This window comes from Dromiciops gliroides, chromosome 1, assembly GCF_019393635.1.
Source record: "Dromiciops gliroides isolate mDroGli1 chromosome 1, mDroGli1.pri, whole genome shotgun sequence".
Lineage (NCBI taxonomy): Eukaryota > Metazoa > Chordata > Mammalia > Microbiotheria > Microbiotheriidae > Dromiciops > Dromiciops gliroides.
In genome coordinates, this window is record NC_057861.1 from 80,349,421 (window position 1) to 80,364,574 (window position 15,154).

The 15,154-nt window shown below is 43.3% G+C and overlaps 2 protein-coding genes across 4 annotated transcripts in view; one reads left to right on the forward strand and one right to left on the reverse strand.

Moving 5' to 3' along the window:
- Window positions 1-6,649: 6,649 nt before the first annotated feature.
- On the reverse strand, window positions 6,650-9,921 carry LOC122741271 (mitochondrial inner membrane protease subunit 2). 3 transcript variants are annotated; one of them, XM_043984563.1, is made up of 2 exons: window positions 9,697-9,921; window positions 6,650-8,400 (listed from the first exon to the last, which is right to left on the reverse strand). In XM_043984563.1, the coding sequence occupies exon 2, from the start codon at window positions 8,379-8,381 to the stop codon at window positions 7,854-7,856; it is 528 nt and encodes a 175-aa protein (XP_043840498.1). In that variant the 5' UTR covers window positions 8,382-8,400; window positions 9,697-9,921; the 3' UTR covers window positions 6,650-7,853. The 3 variants fall into 3 exon arrangements, with proteins under 3 accessions (XP_043840498.1, XP_043840490.1, XP_043840509.1); XM_043984555.1 differs by having other exon boundaries at window positions 9,646-9,917; XM_043984574.1 differs by lacking the exon at window positions 9,697-9,921 and adding an exon at window positions 8,907-9,040.
- Window positions 9,922-9,934: 13 nt separating this feature from the next.
- Window positions 9,935-15,154, forward strand: part of LOC122745844 (zinc finger protein 34-like) — a 29,251-nt gene continuing 24,031 nt past the window's right edge. Inside the window, exons 1-2 of the mRNA XM_043991308.1 lie at window positions 9,935-10,048; window positions 11,392-11,556. Coding sequence (XP_043847243.1) covers window positions 11,554-11,556 — 3 coding nt within the window. The 5' untranslated portion in view covers window positions 9,935-10,048; window positions 11,392-11,553. The remainder of the gene's footprint in view (window positions 10,049-11,391; window positions 11,557-15,154) is intronic.

A 15,154-nucleotide genomic window follows, 5' to 3' on the forward strand; every position in this document is an offset into this window, starting at 1 on the left:
CGCAGTGGATAGAGCACTGGCCCTGGATTCAGGAGGACCTGAGTTCAAATCCGGCCTCCGACACTTAACACTTACTAGCTGTGTGACCCTGGGCAAGTCACTTAACCCCAATTGCCTCACTTAAAAAAAAAAAAGTGATCAGCAGATGGTGAAGAAACTCTACTTTAGAGAATACAGCCAGATCCTAATTAGTGCAAATAAGGAATCCTCAGAAGTGGATGCATGTGCTCAAATTCATATCCTTTAAAGTTATAATTACATAAAGTATGTAATTGGTTCCAATGCAGTGGAAATATGCAGTGTCCATTTGAATAATGTGATCACTTCGGGGAGGACTCTTTATTCACACTAATTAGAACCTAAGTATAAAAAGGCGCAGAAGTCTGTGGCAGCATCTAGGTAGGGGAACTAAGGGGAAAGGTTTGTATGTGTGTTGAGTCATTATAATTCGTCTGATCTCTTGGGAGGAATGGTTTGGAGCAAGATTGTCCAGTAGTTGGTAGTGGATGGCAGAGGTTACAGGAACTGAAGAACTCCTGTGGAATTCAAAACTGTGGTGCAATAGAAAGAGTGCTGGATTTCGAGCCAGAGGTCATGGGGTTAAATCCTGACTACCATTTACTAGTATGTGACTTTTGAGAAGCAACTTAAATTCACTAGTCTTAGTCTCAGCTATAAACCAAGGGATAAACTAGATCTATAAGATCCTTTCCAGCTCAAAATCTGTGGTCTTATGAAAAGTTTGCCAAAGGAGAGGACATTGAATCTTGACCAAGGTAGCAAATAGAATGGGAGAATGAGGACCAAAGGACATCACTGAATTTTACTTAGGAGCAGGGTTTGTTTCAATCACGAAATCTCAGGGCTGAAAGAGAGCTCAGAGACCATCTAATTTAACTCATACTTCCACAGGAATCCCCTCGATAGGAACCCTATTAAGTCACCTTCCATTTGAAGACCTCCAGTGGAGAGAAACTTACTTTCTCTGTCTAGTTCTAATGAAGTATCTATTCTTGCTGATTAGATGGAGGTAGTGTGAGGAATGACTGAAGTTGCAAATGTGGGTGACTGGCAGGATATTGGTACATTAGACAGAGTGAAGTTTAGAATTGGGATAGGTTGGGGGTGGTGGTGCAAGATAATCAGATCCATTTTGTTTATGTAGAATTCTAGATGCTTATGGTAAATCCAGGAGGAAATGTTTTATCAGTAATTTGATGCTATGTGACTGTAGTTCTGAAAAGCACTGACTTTCAGTACCCCTGTTCAGAGTGACTGGCTGGCTTCAGGTTCAAGTGCAAGAGTTCACTCTAGCTTCTCTCTTCTCCATGTCTCTGTTGGTTCCACCCTATTACTGATATAATGGGACTGAGATGGGTCAGTGACAGCCCAGGGCTTCTGAGCAACGAAGCATGCTTTGCCTGATGGAATATAGGCTTGAACATTCACAGGTGTTATTTCCTAGCATATGAAGGAGGAACCTTCTAATTGGTGGCTGAGTTGAAACCAAGCATTATCAATTGATTGCTAGGGTAGGACCAAGTACACCTTTACAAGGCACTAATTGGCCAAAGTACTCCCTCTTTTTTTCCCTGGCTGAGTTAGAGAAATCAGTACACTTTGTAAGCTTTTAGGTGGGGAAAGAGGCCTTGAGCCTTAATCTGCTCCACCTGGGCCCACTGATAGCCATGAATATGGCTCCTATTCTTTACCTTGTTATATTTGTTCTTTCCTGCTCTCAGGCTGTCATTTGGTGAATTTTGGAAGCTCCAGAATTTAGGGAGCTGGAATGCATATTGGGGCTAGCCAGAAGCTGAAAATGGGTGAGGCAGTGGCAAAATTCCCATTTAAGCCAGCTCTGTGGTAACTGCAACTCATCCAGCAGCCCTATGGCATCTAGAAGTGAACCTTGTGGAGCAAATGCTTTGTAGACACCACTTTGATTCCACTCTCCCCAGGGCCTGAGGTAGGCTGTTCATGTCTGTTCAGTAAACAGTCTTTGGAAAAGCTAATTAACATTGATTGGATAAATGAAACTGGGGCTTTAATTACTGGTGGTTAACAGTGGAGAACTTAATGGACTGGGGGCTTGAACTGAATGCATTAGAGCAGAGTCACCTGGACTCCTCAACGTTGCCCCTGGAATTTTAAGGGGAAGATATGAGGGCTTGACCTGGGTGGGCATTCTGACTCATCAGTGTATGAGTTGGAATGAGGCTCTCCAGGGCTTTAGAAGGCATACACTGGAATTTGCACTGGTTTATCTAGCATGAGCTCCTCTTCACTTTTACTGCTTCTGCATTCACTTTTATCAACTTTCCTAGTTTGTCTCCTGTAATGGGCTCTGGCTTTTTGCCTTCCCTCCCCCCCCCCCTCCCCCGTGAGGCAGTTGGGGTTACTACAATAATGCTGATTGTACCTTTACCAAAATCATCGAAGGGGATGGGAACATAATTATCCAGGATACATAATGAAAGTATGATTCAGCTCCATGTGCCTCCCTACTTTCTCATGGAGAAATCCTGATAGATAGGTCAGAAGACCAATGATTTCCTCACAGACTCTTTTATCTTTCAAATGCTGGATGCCACAACAGCCAGGGACCCTTGAATAACTATCTGAACAGAGAAGATGCCTTAGACACTTATCCAAACATTGGGGCTGCTGCTTGGCCCTGCCCTCTCCCCACCCCACTTCCTCCCAGCCTTATGGCACTTTCTTCTCATAAACCTTTTTTTTTTTTTTGGTGAGGCAATTGGGATTAAGTGACTTGCCCAGGGTTACACAGCTAGTAAGTGTCTGAGGCCGGATTTGAACTCAGGTACTCCTGAATCCAGAGCCAGTGTTCTATCTACTGCACCATCTAGCTGCCCTCTCATAAACTTTTTTTTTTTTTTTTAGTGAGGCAGTTGGGGTTAAGTGACTTGCCCAGGGTCACACAGCTAGTAAGTGTTAAGTGTCTGAGGCCGGATTTGAACTCAGGTACTCCTGACTCCAAGGCCAGTGCTCTATCCACTGCGCCATCTAGCTGCCCCCTCTCATAAACTTTTGAGGTGCCACAAGAAGCAGAAGAGCATATGGGCCCTCCCGGGCTGGGGCCTGGCCCAGCCCTGCCCTTTATCCTTCAGGATCCCAATTCTTCCCTTCCTGCTGCCCCCTGCTGTTGGTGGGTCCCTTCAAGTCCCAGCTCCTACTGGTCCTCTGCAGCCAGGCTGGTTTGTGGGTCCTGGAGGCTAATGGGCCTGGCAACAACTGTGGAGGTGGTGTCCATGATATGTTTCTCTCTGGAACCTGTGTCTCAGACAGCCTATCAGGCATCCCCAGACCTTGAAACTTTTGTGGCCCAAGACTGCTGAATTTCTGAGGAACCTGTAGAGATGTTGATGCCAACTTCATCCCAGAAGGCTCTTTCTCCACTTTTCTCCCCACAGGACCAGACTGAACAATGGATCTGGGAGCTTTTGGGACTTGATCTGCTTTCTCTTCCTCCACTCTCTGGCAGGCAACTCTGCCTCAGAAATTCAGAGGTCGCTTGGCCACCACTAGTTTTAGTGGCCAGACCTTTGGAAAAGATCTCTTTCCCTTCTTCAGCCTTTAACCCAACGATAAAAGCAGGCAGTAGGGGGAAGGGCAGGCCTTCATGTTACTACTAGACCTGGAAGAAACTTCAGAGGGAAAACCCCTGCCCCTCCCCCATGATAAAACTCTCATTTGACAAGGACAGTAGGGATCCTTTGGCACTTTGGCCTCTTTGATGAGGCTGCCTAGTCAGACCACCTCATAACAAAGCAAAGTAAAAAGAGACTTTATTCAAGTTCCTACTAATGAAACAAAAGTGTTCTTGTGGAAAAAAAAAGATTATGTGTCTTAATGATCCTTTCAACCTTGTAGGGTGCTATGTGTCCTAGGTGGAAACTGATCTTGCTTAGGGCTAGCTACCTTTTAGCAGACTGCAATTTCCCTTCTGGCTACAAGAGAGTACCCAAACCTCAGGAAGCCTCAAAACCCAAGCCACTTTTCCAACATAGTGTGAGGGCCAAAATTTGATATACGGAACATTATTTGGGTGACTTGCCTTAATATTGGGGTCCTGGAAATATGAGGGACCTTTTAGGTTTAACCCTCCCCTCTGAACTGCCCTTTTTAGATTTCTCCCAGGCCAATAAGAAAGGAGACTCTAAGCTTTAGTTCACAAAAAGATCATATTTTATTACTTGGGAATTAATTAAACAACAAAGGTGAAACTAAAAAAAAATCAAAGATAAGGAAATAGGAAAATAGAAATACAGATAGATATTCTTAACTCTATACTTAGCCTATGCAATCCCCAGATCATTTTCTATTAAGCTAGTTCAAAGGAATTTAGGGTTTTCCGTAAGTAACTCACCCAACACCTGAACAGCCTGCCAGTCTAAGGTGGCTCACGCGCCACCAGGACCTCAGTCGTCACACCGAGCGCCAACTAGTGTTCTGGAAGTGACTCGAGAGCTAGCATTCTGGAAGTGCCCTCTAATCTCCCTTCAGGGAGTATTCAATCTTTTCTCCCCCAAAAGGGGAGGTCCTTCAAAAGCTGTCTATACCACAAATAATTTTTACCACAATAGTTATGAAATATTTTTCACCTTGTTCTCAGGCCCTAGGCTAGGAGATACAATATGGAAATTATTAGCTTTTGGTTCCAGCCTCCCAACCTGTTAAGTAGTTCACTGTCAGTTCCCTTCGCTTGGCACCCATAGATTTAGATACAGTGTAGAAGTTCATTTCAACTTTAACGTACACAGAATAAAAAGTAAAAGGACAGGGCAGCCATGAATAGATAATATGTGGTCTCCAATTTTTAAAATCTTAGGAAGAAGGATGGGGGTTTACAAATAGGTAGGCCCTGGGAATGATATGAATTTTCCCATGAGGTGTAGAGGCTGGACCATGGAAGCCATTTTCAGTCAAGCTGCAAACCAAGTCTGGTTTATGTCTATGTTGGGGAACTTTTGTACACTGTGAAAAAAAACATGCCAAGTGCTATTAGAATGTGGGAGGTTAGATGAATAGTGTCTTTTCCTTTTCTTTACATAAATACATGACTTTTCCCTAACTCATCCTATCACCACCACTGTTTCCTGGAACAGTTGCTTACTTGGGTTGGTTTTTCTTTTGTGTTTTGTGTCAGAGGGGAGGTGCCGGCAGAATTGATTCTGATCTTTCTTGGTTCATTGAAAGCACCCTTTCCCTGGATGACTTCCTCAAAAATAAGCCTGAATTGAACCAGATTGGCATACCTCTGTACTCCTTCACTTCAGTGTTTCATTTTGGGGAGGAAATTAGTGAGGAAGATACTTGCTATTTTTATGTAAACTTTAAGAAAGTTCATGGTATCTTGAGTTCTGCAGATAAGCTCCTAATTCTTACTTCTATCAACAAAGCCCATCCTAATTTCTCCTGCCAGAACTGTTCCCTAAGGACCATTCAGGTGGGAGGCGGCATGGTGAAGAAAGAACACTGAAAATCTGATTGAGTCTGGAGAAATGGGGTCTAGCCTCAGGTCTGCCAGTATCCATTTGACCTTGAGCAAGGCACATGGTCTCTGGCTCTCGGTGGAGGGAATTGAACTAGGTGATCTCTGTGGTCCCTTCTGGCTGTAAAACTAAATGACTGGGTGGCATCCTGATCTCCAGTGCCCTCATCTTCAACCAAAGGGAGAGAATGTGCCCTGGTGTCCTTAATGTGGGAGGATGCTGCTAAAAGTAGATTTACAGAATGTAAAAAGCATTGAATTTCTTAGAATCAAAAGACCTGGGCTAGGACCCAGGGCTCCTTACTCACAGGCCAGTGTACTCTATTACACCTTGTCACCCAGAAATTAATGTGCAAAAGAAACTCTAGGTCTTGTGGGGAAAGGGGAGAATTTTATTCTACGTTCTGAATCACCAAATAATGGAGTTCTATATTATACATTTTATTAAACTTATAAATTATTAAAAAAAAAAAAAAGGACGGGGCAGCTAGGTGGCGCAGTGGATAAAGCACTGGCCCTGGATTCAGGAGGACTTGAGTTCAAATCTGGCCTCAGACACTTGACACTTACTAGCTGTGTGACCCTGGGCAAGTCACTTAACCCTCATTGCCCTGCCCCCCCCCAAAAAAAGAAAATGTACCTATTCTCCTCTGATAAAGTGAGGATAGCCATTGCTATCTCTTCTTTTGGGTCCATTTCCCACCTAGGTCTTTGGTCCCTAAGCACTGACACCCAAGGCATATAAAGAAATGGGAAGGAGGAAAGGGCTTTCCCTTCCTTTCAGGGATAAAAGAATATATAGAGAAAACGTTCCACATATCCTATCCCCTTCCCCAACCAGGGACAGGAGGGCAGCTAGGTAGCACAGTGGATAGAGCACTGGCCCTGAAGTTGGGAGGACCTGAGTTCAAATCTCACCTCAGACACTTAGTAGCCATGTGACCCTAGGCAAGTCATTTAACCCCAATTGCCTTCCAGGGCCATCTCCAGTCATCCTGATGTATATCTTGCCACTGGATTCAGATGGCTCTGGAGGAGAGAGTGAGGCAGGTGACTTTGCACACCCCTCCCTCACTTAAATCCAATTCATTGCAAGTCATGACATCACTTCCCCCTTGTCCCCCCCCCCCCCCCCCATGTCATGGTCTTCTTTGAGAAGGAAGGACAAACAACAACCACCAGGAACATGAGCAGGGGTCATCTTAGTTTACTTAGTCTTCAGTTGATTCTGGGTTGCAGATAATCATGTCTACTCAGGTTATTTTCAGGCCCTATGTCCCTGCTCCTGAAAGCTTTGGCTTGTCTCTGCCACCACAGAAGTTGCAGTGAGGGATAAAGTCCTAGACACAGCCAGTATCTCTGATCTGACCTTCAGGCCATTTTAAGTTTCACTACTACTGAATCTACTTACACAACTGTACCAAGCTTTTGTATTCATGCTTCATTATCCATGGATTCCTTCTTATGTATACTAAAAAAACCACCTCATTTAAATATCTTCTTTTTACATCATCTTTATTTCCAAATATATTTTTCCCCCTTCCAAACATCACTCTAGATTGGAGAGCTCCCTGTATATCAGCATGTCTTTTTAGGACCGACCTCTCCCTTTTTCCTTTTAAAAAAAGCAAATTATTATTTGGCAAAGTTCACTATTCATTTTCTAACCAGTGAATATTGACAATTAAACTCACACTGCATCTGTGTCACTATTTCTTCATATTCGAGCTGAATCATGCACGAACTATTTACTAGATGAATATGTTTTCATCAAACAACATTAGTTCAGGACTTTTCATCAGCTGAAACCCAAATTTTCAAAATTCAGCAATCAACAGATTAAGAAACAAGTATACCAACAATTCAATCCTACCATGGCATATGGAAAGGCCATTGAAAGTCACATTGTAAATTTATTTTTGGGGGGTTAGCTAGGTGGCGCAGTGGATAGAACATGAGCCCTGGATTCAGGAGGACCTGAGTTCAAATCTGACCTCAGACACTTGACACTTACTAGCTGTGTGACCCTGGGCAAGTCACTTAATCCTCACTGCCCTGCCAAAAAAGAAAACAAAAATCAACAAATAAATTTCTTTTTTGGTACTGTACTGTCAGGACATTTATACTGTAGTACAAGTACTCCAGACAAAATATCATGTACCATACAATTGTTTCATCTGAAAGAAAATCTTTTGCTTCAATGTGAAACCATAGGATATATGAAGACTCTTTTTGCAGCCTCAGCCAATACATGGCCTGCCTTTCAGGTTTCTTTCTTCCTGCCTTTCATTTAAAAAATATTGTTTTCCTAAGTCAAAGAAGCCATGCTGATGCAAGGAGATCATTTCTCTTCCATCTGAACTGGTGCACGCTCTGGAGGGAGAATGGATTCCAAACGCTGCCAGCGTTCTGGAGGCCACAGGATATGAGTGGCATGTGCATGCAGAAGTCCAAGGGAAACAGGCCCAAAAGCATTACTGTCAAAGCTGTGTCCATGGTGATCACCTTCTACCCACATGTGGCCACGCGGGACTTTCACGTACCTATTCTTATGTCCGATTGTTTTGATAATGTCCCCTTCAAGAGCAATCACTCTTTTGATGATCTTCTGCTCTGGGTTTTTGGGAGATACCAATGACACGATATCACCACGCTGCACTTCATAATTCCTAACCTTCCAGTGGTTCAAAAGCACTACATCAGATGAATGGTTCCCCCCAGGATTCAGAGAGGGCTGCATTGAAGCTCCTTCCACTCTTGCTACACAGGCCACTTGATCTAAGAAAGTGACTGTTACAGGCACAGCAACAAAGAAACCTTTCAAAAAAGCCTTCAGGTATCTTCGCCCAAAATCTTGTGCTGGCATCATATACTTCCTCCTGCTCTTCCTTGGAAAGAAGGAGAAGTGGTTATTTTTGTGCCCATTTCCCAGAATATAGCTCAGTCTTGGGGTTAGGGGGATTTCCCACCTCCCCCTCTTCCTGTTTATCAGAATGGTTTTGCTTTGTGTCTTCAGAATTTCATTCTTTATTATTTTTATTTATTTATTTGTGGGGCAATGAGGGTTAAGTGACTTGCCCAGGGTCACACAGCTAGTAAGTGTCAAGTGTCTGAGGCTGAATTTGAACTCAGGTCCTCCTGAATCCAGGGCTGGTGCTTTATCCACTGCGCCACCTAGCTGCCCCCCAGAATTTCATTCTTGAGAGCTTTTCATTGCTCCTAGGGTGACTGTAGAATTTTAGTTCTTGAAACCCTACCTATCCTTTCTTTGAAACCCTTTGAAATCTGCTTTCTCTAATCTAGAGCATCCATCAGGTTATGCTCAATTTTGTCTTTTCTCATAAATTCTAAGATGAAATTGTCACTGCCTCCCTGAAGTTCCCACCTTGTCTACCTTAGCAAACTATTTCCTCTGTTAGTCAGACAAAGGTCCAGAATATCAGTTTTCCTCACTGGGTCCTCCTATTTTTGAATGATGAAATGATTATTGAGGCAAGCGAAGAAATCTGGGCAGAGAGGCAACAGAGATTTTTTCAGTAAATTCTTATTCTGGATGCCTCTCTTCCCTCTCCCTATTCTCCCTCCCTTTTCCCCATTTTCTTCCACCCCTCCTCTTTTCTTCTCCCTTTTTTTCCTCTACGTCTCCTCTCCCCATTTTCTCTTCTCTACCTTGTCTCCTTCCTCTTCTCTTCCTCCTTCTCCCTTTTCACTCTCTACCCTCTCCTCACTTTTCTCTTTCCCTCCTTTCTTTCTCGCTTCCTCTCTTCTTTCCTGTCGCTTTTCTCCTCTTTCTCTCCCCTTTCTTTCCTTTCTTCTCCTTTTCTCTCTCCTCCCTTCTCTCCTCTCCTTTCTCTCTCCCCTCCCCTTTTTCTCTCCCCTGTCCTCCCTTCCCTCCTCTCTTCTTTTTCTCTCCTCTTCTCTTCTCTCTCCCCTCCCCCCTTTCACTCTCCTCTCCCTTTCTCTCTTCCTTCTCTCCACTCTCTTACCTCTTTCCTCTCCCCCTTTTTTCTTTCCTCTTTTCTTGTCTCCTCTTCTCTTTTTCTCTTTTCCTTCTTTCCCCTCCCTCTCCCCTTCCTCTTCTCTAGTCCCCTCAGATGCCCTGATACCCTAACACTCCCACTTAATTTTCCTACTTTGCAAGGTCTGTTCGCTCCCAGTGCCCTTCAGATCACTACACGAGTTACCGAGGCGCCGAGTCCTCCGAGCTTCCCAGAGCGTCGCCGGAAGTGCTTTGGGGGCGGGGCGGAAGAGGGAGAACACTTCCTGGATGACGCTAGGTCTGAGGAATTGGGTCGGTGTGTGAAGCGGGTGTGATTTCTGGCCCCAAAGTGGCCTAGGCTCCCCTTGGGGGTCCCTGCTCCACGTGGGCGAAGGAGAACAGGAGTTCCTCTCCCCGTCCAACTCCCGGCACTCATAGGACGCAACTTCCGGTGGGGCGTGGCCCGTGGGGGTGTGATCGGGCAGCACCGCCCCCTCTCCTAGCCCCGCCTCTCGTTCCCTGGAAGCTTTAGATTTCTTCCTGGCTGGAGCACTTAGGTGAATCCTGGGCTAGGGATTCCTCGTATGATCTAGGGATTAACATTCACCCCCCCCTCCCCGCCTCAGTTTCTCCATTTATGAGATGGAGGGGGTCGGAGGGCCATTGGGACTGTCAGTGTTAATATCATTGTCAATGTCATTGTCGGAAGCTTAGAACCTGCCAGCCTTCAGCTCACTTGATGAAAAGTACTTCAGGGAGGTACAGACAAAAGGCTTGGTGAGGCTAGGGTGACGAAGGAAGGTGTCATGGAGGAGCTCTTGTCTGAGCAACTGCTCACAATCCGGTTTGGGTAGAGCTAGAACTCCAAAAGAATGGAGGCTTCTTGCAGTTGGGGACTCGCATGCTGTGTTACTTGTTGGTCCTTTCTTCTCAAAGAGGATCATGACTTGCAGTGCATTGGATTTAAGTGAGTGAGGGCTGTGCAAGGTCACCAACTTCACTCTCTCCTCCAGAGCCATGTAGGTCCAGTGGCAAGATCTAAATCAGGATGACTGAAGATGGCCCGGATGTTTAAGGCAATGGGGGTTAAGTCTTGCCTAGGGTCACACAGCCAAGTGTCTGAGGTGAGATTTGAATTTAGATCCTCCCAACTTCAGAGCCAGTGCACTATCGACTGGGCCACCTAGCTGCCTGGTGTGTTAGTAGATGCTTGTTGAATAAATGAATGGATTCCAGAAAGGCTTTGAATGCTAGACCAAGGAGTTATAATGTGTTCTGTGAGCAATGACATTCCTTTGACTGTTTTGATTAGAGCAAAGTAGCATGAGATCCTTGTCTAAGGGCAATTAGGGGTATCAAAGATAGATTGGATTTGGTTGCCTCATCATATACAAGAGGGAACAGATCACCTATAATCATACATACCTAGATTTCTATAGATGACTATAAAGATTCTATTTGTCATGACTAGAAAAAGTGACAATAATAGAAAAGGGTGGAATAATTTATTTTTTTCCAGGGCAATGAGGGTTAAGTGACTTGCCCAGGGTCACACAGCTAGTAAGTGTCAAGTGTCTGAGGCTGGATTTGAACTCAGATACTCCTGAATCCAGGACCAGTTCTTTATCCACTGCGCCACCTAGCTGCCCCAATTCATTTCTATAATAATTACAAAGCTTCTGGGCATGTCTCATAAAGAAGAAAATTTACTTCAGAGTCTATTGTAGTGAATTTCATTAGTTGTTAGTCAGCATCTGCCTTTCCCTGTTATTTTCTGCTTTCCAGGAGGAAATGCCAATCTCTCTTTAACCCTTGTAGATAATTCTCCACTCTGAAGCTTTGACCGAATGATGTCTTTCCTAACCCATTCTCAATTGACTGTGATTTGAATCATCCTCAGGTCCCCATCTGTGCATAAAGACAGGAATCTTTAGGGAGACAAGATCTGTGGAGGCAGCTGAGAGGTCAGTGACTGCTCTACCTGCCATCAGCTTCCCTTCACCTGTGACACCTCTTGGACTTCATCGTCAGAAGGTTCCGCTCTACTTCCAAGATCTTCAACATGGTACTCACCCCTTTGATTCTGAGCTCCCTCTCTCAACTGATGACTTCCTATTTTGGCTCATCATGAATTCCCCTAGTGCTACCAAATCAGGGAAACCCCAGGTTCTTATTAGAAAAGCTTATGTTTAGTGATTTACAGTTTATAAAGGATTTTCCTGTGTAAACTTTTTTCCTTTTGTAAACTTTCACTGCCTGTGAAATAAGCAGTGCAGCTATTTTTATTACTCTTTTGCAGATGTGGAAACTGAAGTTCAGAGAAGGTAAACAATTTATCCGTGGTCATGTAATTAGTAGTAGAAGAGCTTTGACTTGAATTTGACTCTTTCTTCAAATCCAGTGCTAGATTTCCTTTCAGTCCAGAAATCCTTTACTTCTTACCATTCCTCCCTTCACACACATGGCTGGAACACAACAACATATAAAATAAGATGGTCTGGAGGTGCATGTATAGAGTGTTGTGCATAAGGACCTAATATCTGGGTCACAAATAAGAAATGGAGATGGTGAGATTAGGGAAAGGGTGACAGAAAGAAGCCTAGAGTCATATTTACCATATGCTGAATATGAGTCATCTAAGTAGTTCCACTCAAAAATAGCACAGTATGCAGGTAGCTAGAAGTAAAACTTCTGCTCTACTCCATATCAGTAAATAATTGTTTTATCCTGTAGTACACATTTTATAGTGGCTGAAATCTATACCTGGTTGGAAATGCTATTTTAAAAATTAGTTCCTTTTGGGGGCAGCTAGGTGGCACAGTGGATAAAGCACCGGCCCTGGATTCAGGAGGACCTGAGTTCAAATCCAGCCTCAGATAATTGACACTTACTAACTGTGTGACCTTGGGCAAGTCACTTAACCCTCATTGCCCTGCCCCCCCCCCAAAGTTCTTTTTAATTATTATGACAGAATATCTAGATGTGGAAGACTTTGAGTTTATCTTTTGTCTGCTACTATAATGAATTCAGTTTTATGTTCAAATTACTTATTTAGTTTAGAACCTTCGCGGTTGTCCTCTCTTCTTCACTCTCTTTCTTACCTTCCCTGTCTCCCTAAGCTTGTAAACTAGGTATCATCCTCAACTCCTCACTGTTTCTCATTTCTCTATATTCAATCTATTGCCAGGATCTGTCAATTTTACTTTTACAACATCTCTCAAATACTTCTCTCCTCTCATGCTGCTAACCACCCTGGTGAAGGCCCTCATCACCTCATGTCTGGATTATTGCAGTAGCCTCTTGGTGGGTCTGCCTGTCTCAGGTCTCTCCCCATGCCAGTCCATCCTTAATTCAGCCACTAAAGTGATTTTCCTAAAGTGTAGGTCCAACCCCTTCTCAACAAACTACATTTAATCCCTATAACTTCTAGGATCAAATGGAAAATCCATATTCAAAGCCTTTCATAACCTATCCCCCTCCTACCTTTATAGTCTTCTTACACCTTATTCACTACACATACCCTTCTACCCAGTGACACTGACTTCCTGGCTGTTCCACAAACAAGACACTTCACCTCTCCACTCCAGGCATTTTGCTTGTTGCTCTCCCTCCTCAACTCTGTCTTTCTGTTTCCCTGGCTTCCTTCCAAGTCTCAGCTAAAATCCTGCCTTCGACAAGAAGCCTTTCAGTCTCCCTTAATGCCTATGCCTTCCCTTTGTGCTGTCTTGTTTGTACATGGTGGTTTACATTTGGTCTCCTCCATTAGATTTTGTACTCCTTGAGAGCAGGGGCTTTTTTGCCTTTCTTTGTATCCCTAATGCTTAGCCTAGCGCCTGGTGTATAATAGGTGCTTAATAAATGCTTGTTGATTTGATTCGCTATAAAGAAAGATGATATTCTCTTGCACTGTTTATCTCTTTAACTGTTTTCTCCTCTTCTTGCTTTTGCAAGCAGATCATCCATTCACTTCATCAAACATTTATTTAGTGGACCCTATGTGGAAAACACTGTGCTAAGTGCCAGAGACAGAGAAAAAAATTAATAAATCCCTGCCTGAGAGAAACTTATGTTGTCCCAGGGATATGACAAGTAAGACAATCAATAAATTCAAGGTAATTTGCAGAGGGAGAGAGCCCTAATAATTGGGAAGATCATTGAATGGTTCTAAGCTAAGCCTTGGAGGGAAGTAATAATTTTGAGGAGCTGATGTGAGAAGAAGGTGCCTTCTAGGCATGAGAAGCAGCTTGTGGAGAGGTGTAAGAATGGCATGTTGAATCTGTGGAAATAGTCACTAGAACCATTTTGCTGAAAATAAGAGAATTATGATATAGTCTATGAAGGTTGAATGGAGCTAATTGGGGAGAGCTGAAATTCCCAAGATGAAAAGCTTATACTTTGTCTTGTTAGGTGTATAAAGCCACTCATGGTTTCTGAGCAGTGGGAATGACAATCAGACCTTGGCCTAAGGAAACTTATTTTGGTATGTATTCTGGAAAAGGGAGTAAGTGGGATCAGGGAGATCCATTAAGAGGCTATTATTAGAATAGCCTCAGCAATGGATGGATGAGGGCCAGAACTTGGATCATGGCCTTGTGTGAGGAAAGAAAGGGAGGCATGTGAAAGAAGACATGGAAATAGAATTGACAAGACCCAGCTGCTGACTGAATGGCGTGAGTGCCATTTTGGACATGTTGAATTTGAGATGCCAGCGTATCAGAGTGGAAATGTTTAGCATGCAAGCTGGCAATAGTGTGGGATGAAGTTCAGCATATGAAAAGTTTTGGATATAGATTTGTGAATCATCTTTGTAAAGAATTCATGAGAACTGATAAGGTCATCAAGGGGGAGGCAGAGTGGCAAGAAACAGATGGACATTTTGGAGGGCTTTGAATAATGTGAATTAGTTGTTTTTCTTAACTCCTAGACAGACTTTGTTTTATATCTATTTCCTAGAATTCAATAACAAAGATGGATTTTCTTTTGGTTTAGATTCCTAGGATTGTACAACCAGAAAGAGACCTTAGAGGGCATCTGGTTCCTCCTCCAAATTATTTACAAATGAGGAAGCTGTAATCCAGAGAGGTGACTTATTCAAAACTGTACAGGAGTTAGTAACAAAGTCAGGACTGAAGAATAACAACTGTCACATTTATAACACCTTAAGGTTTATAAAGTGCTTTATATGTATTATCTCACTGGATCTTCACAGCACTCCTTTGAAGTAGGTACAAATTATTATACCCTGGTCTACTGTCTTTTCCCATTCCTGTCATTACATTGAATTTCATGTTGTTGGGGTCTTGATCAGTAGTAGAAAAATCCCTTCCCTGCCAGTTGCTGCTGAGCAACTCCTTTCTGGATTCGAAAACTGCATGATCAAAAGGTTGTGACCTATTCAGAAAACTTTCCTCAATACCTTATTTGCATGAGGCATTCCTTCAGGCTGTGCTGATAGAGTAAATGCCTCACTGGTTCATATGTTTTACTTCAACCACATTGAATATTTCTAGCATAGTTTCAAGTTGAAGTAAAAAAATGGCCTTTGCTGTTTTCCAGTTATTCCATTTTTATTATTAATGTATGGAATTTCTGTCCACAGAGATGCTAGTGAGTGTTTTTCTTTTAGTAAAATATTTGCACTTAATGATGATTCCTTCCTTTGT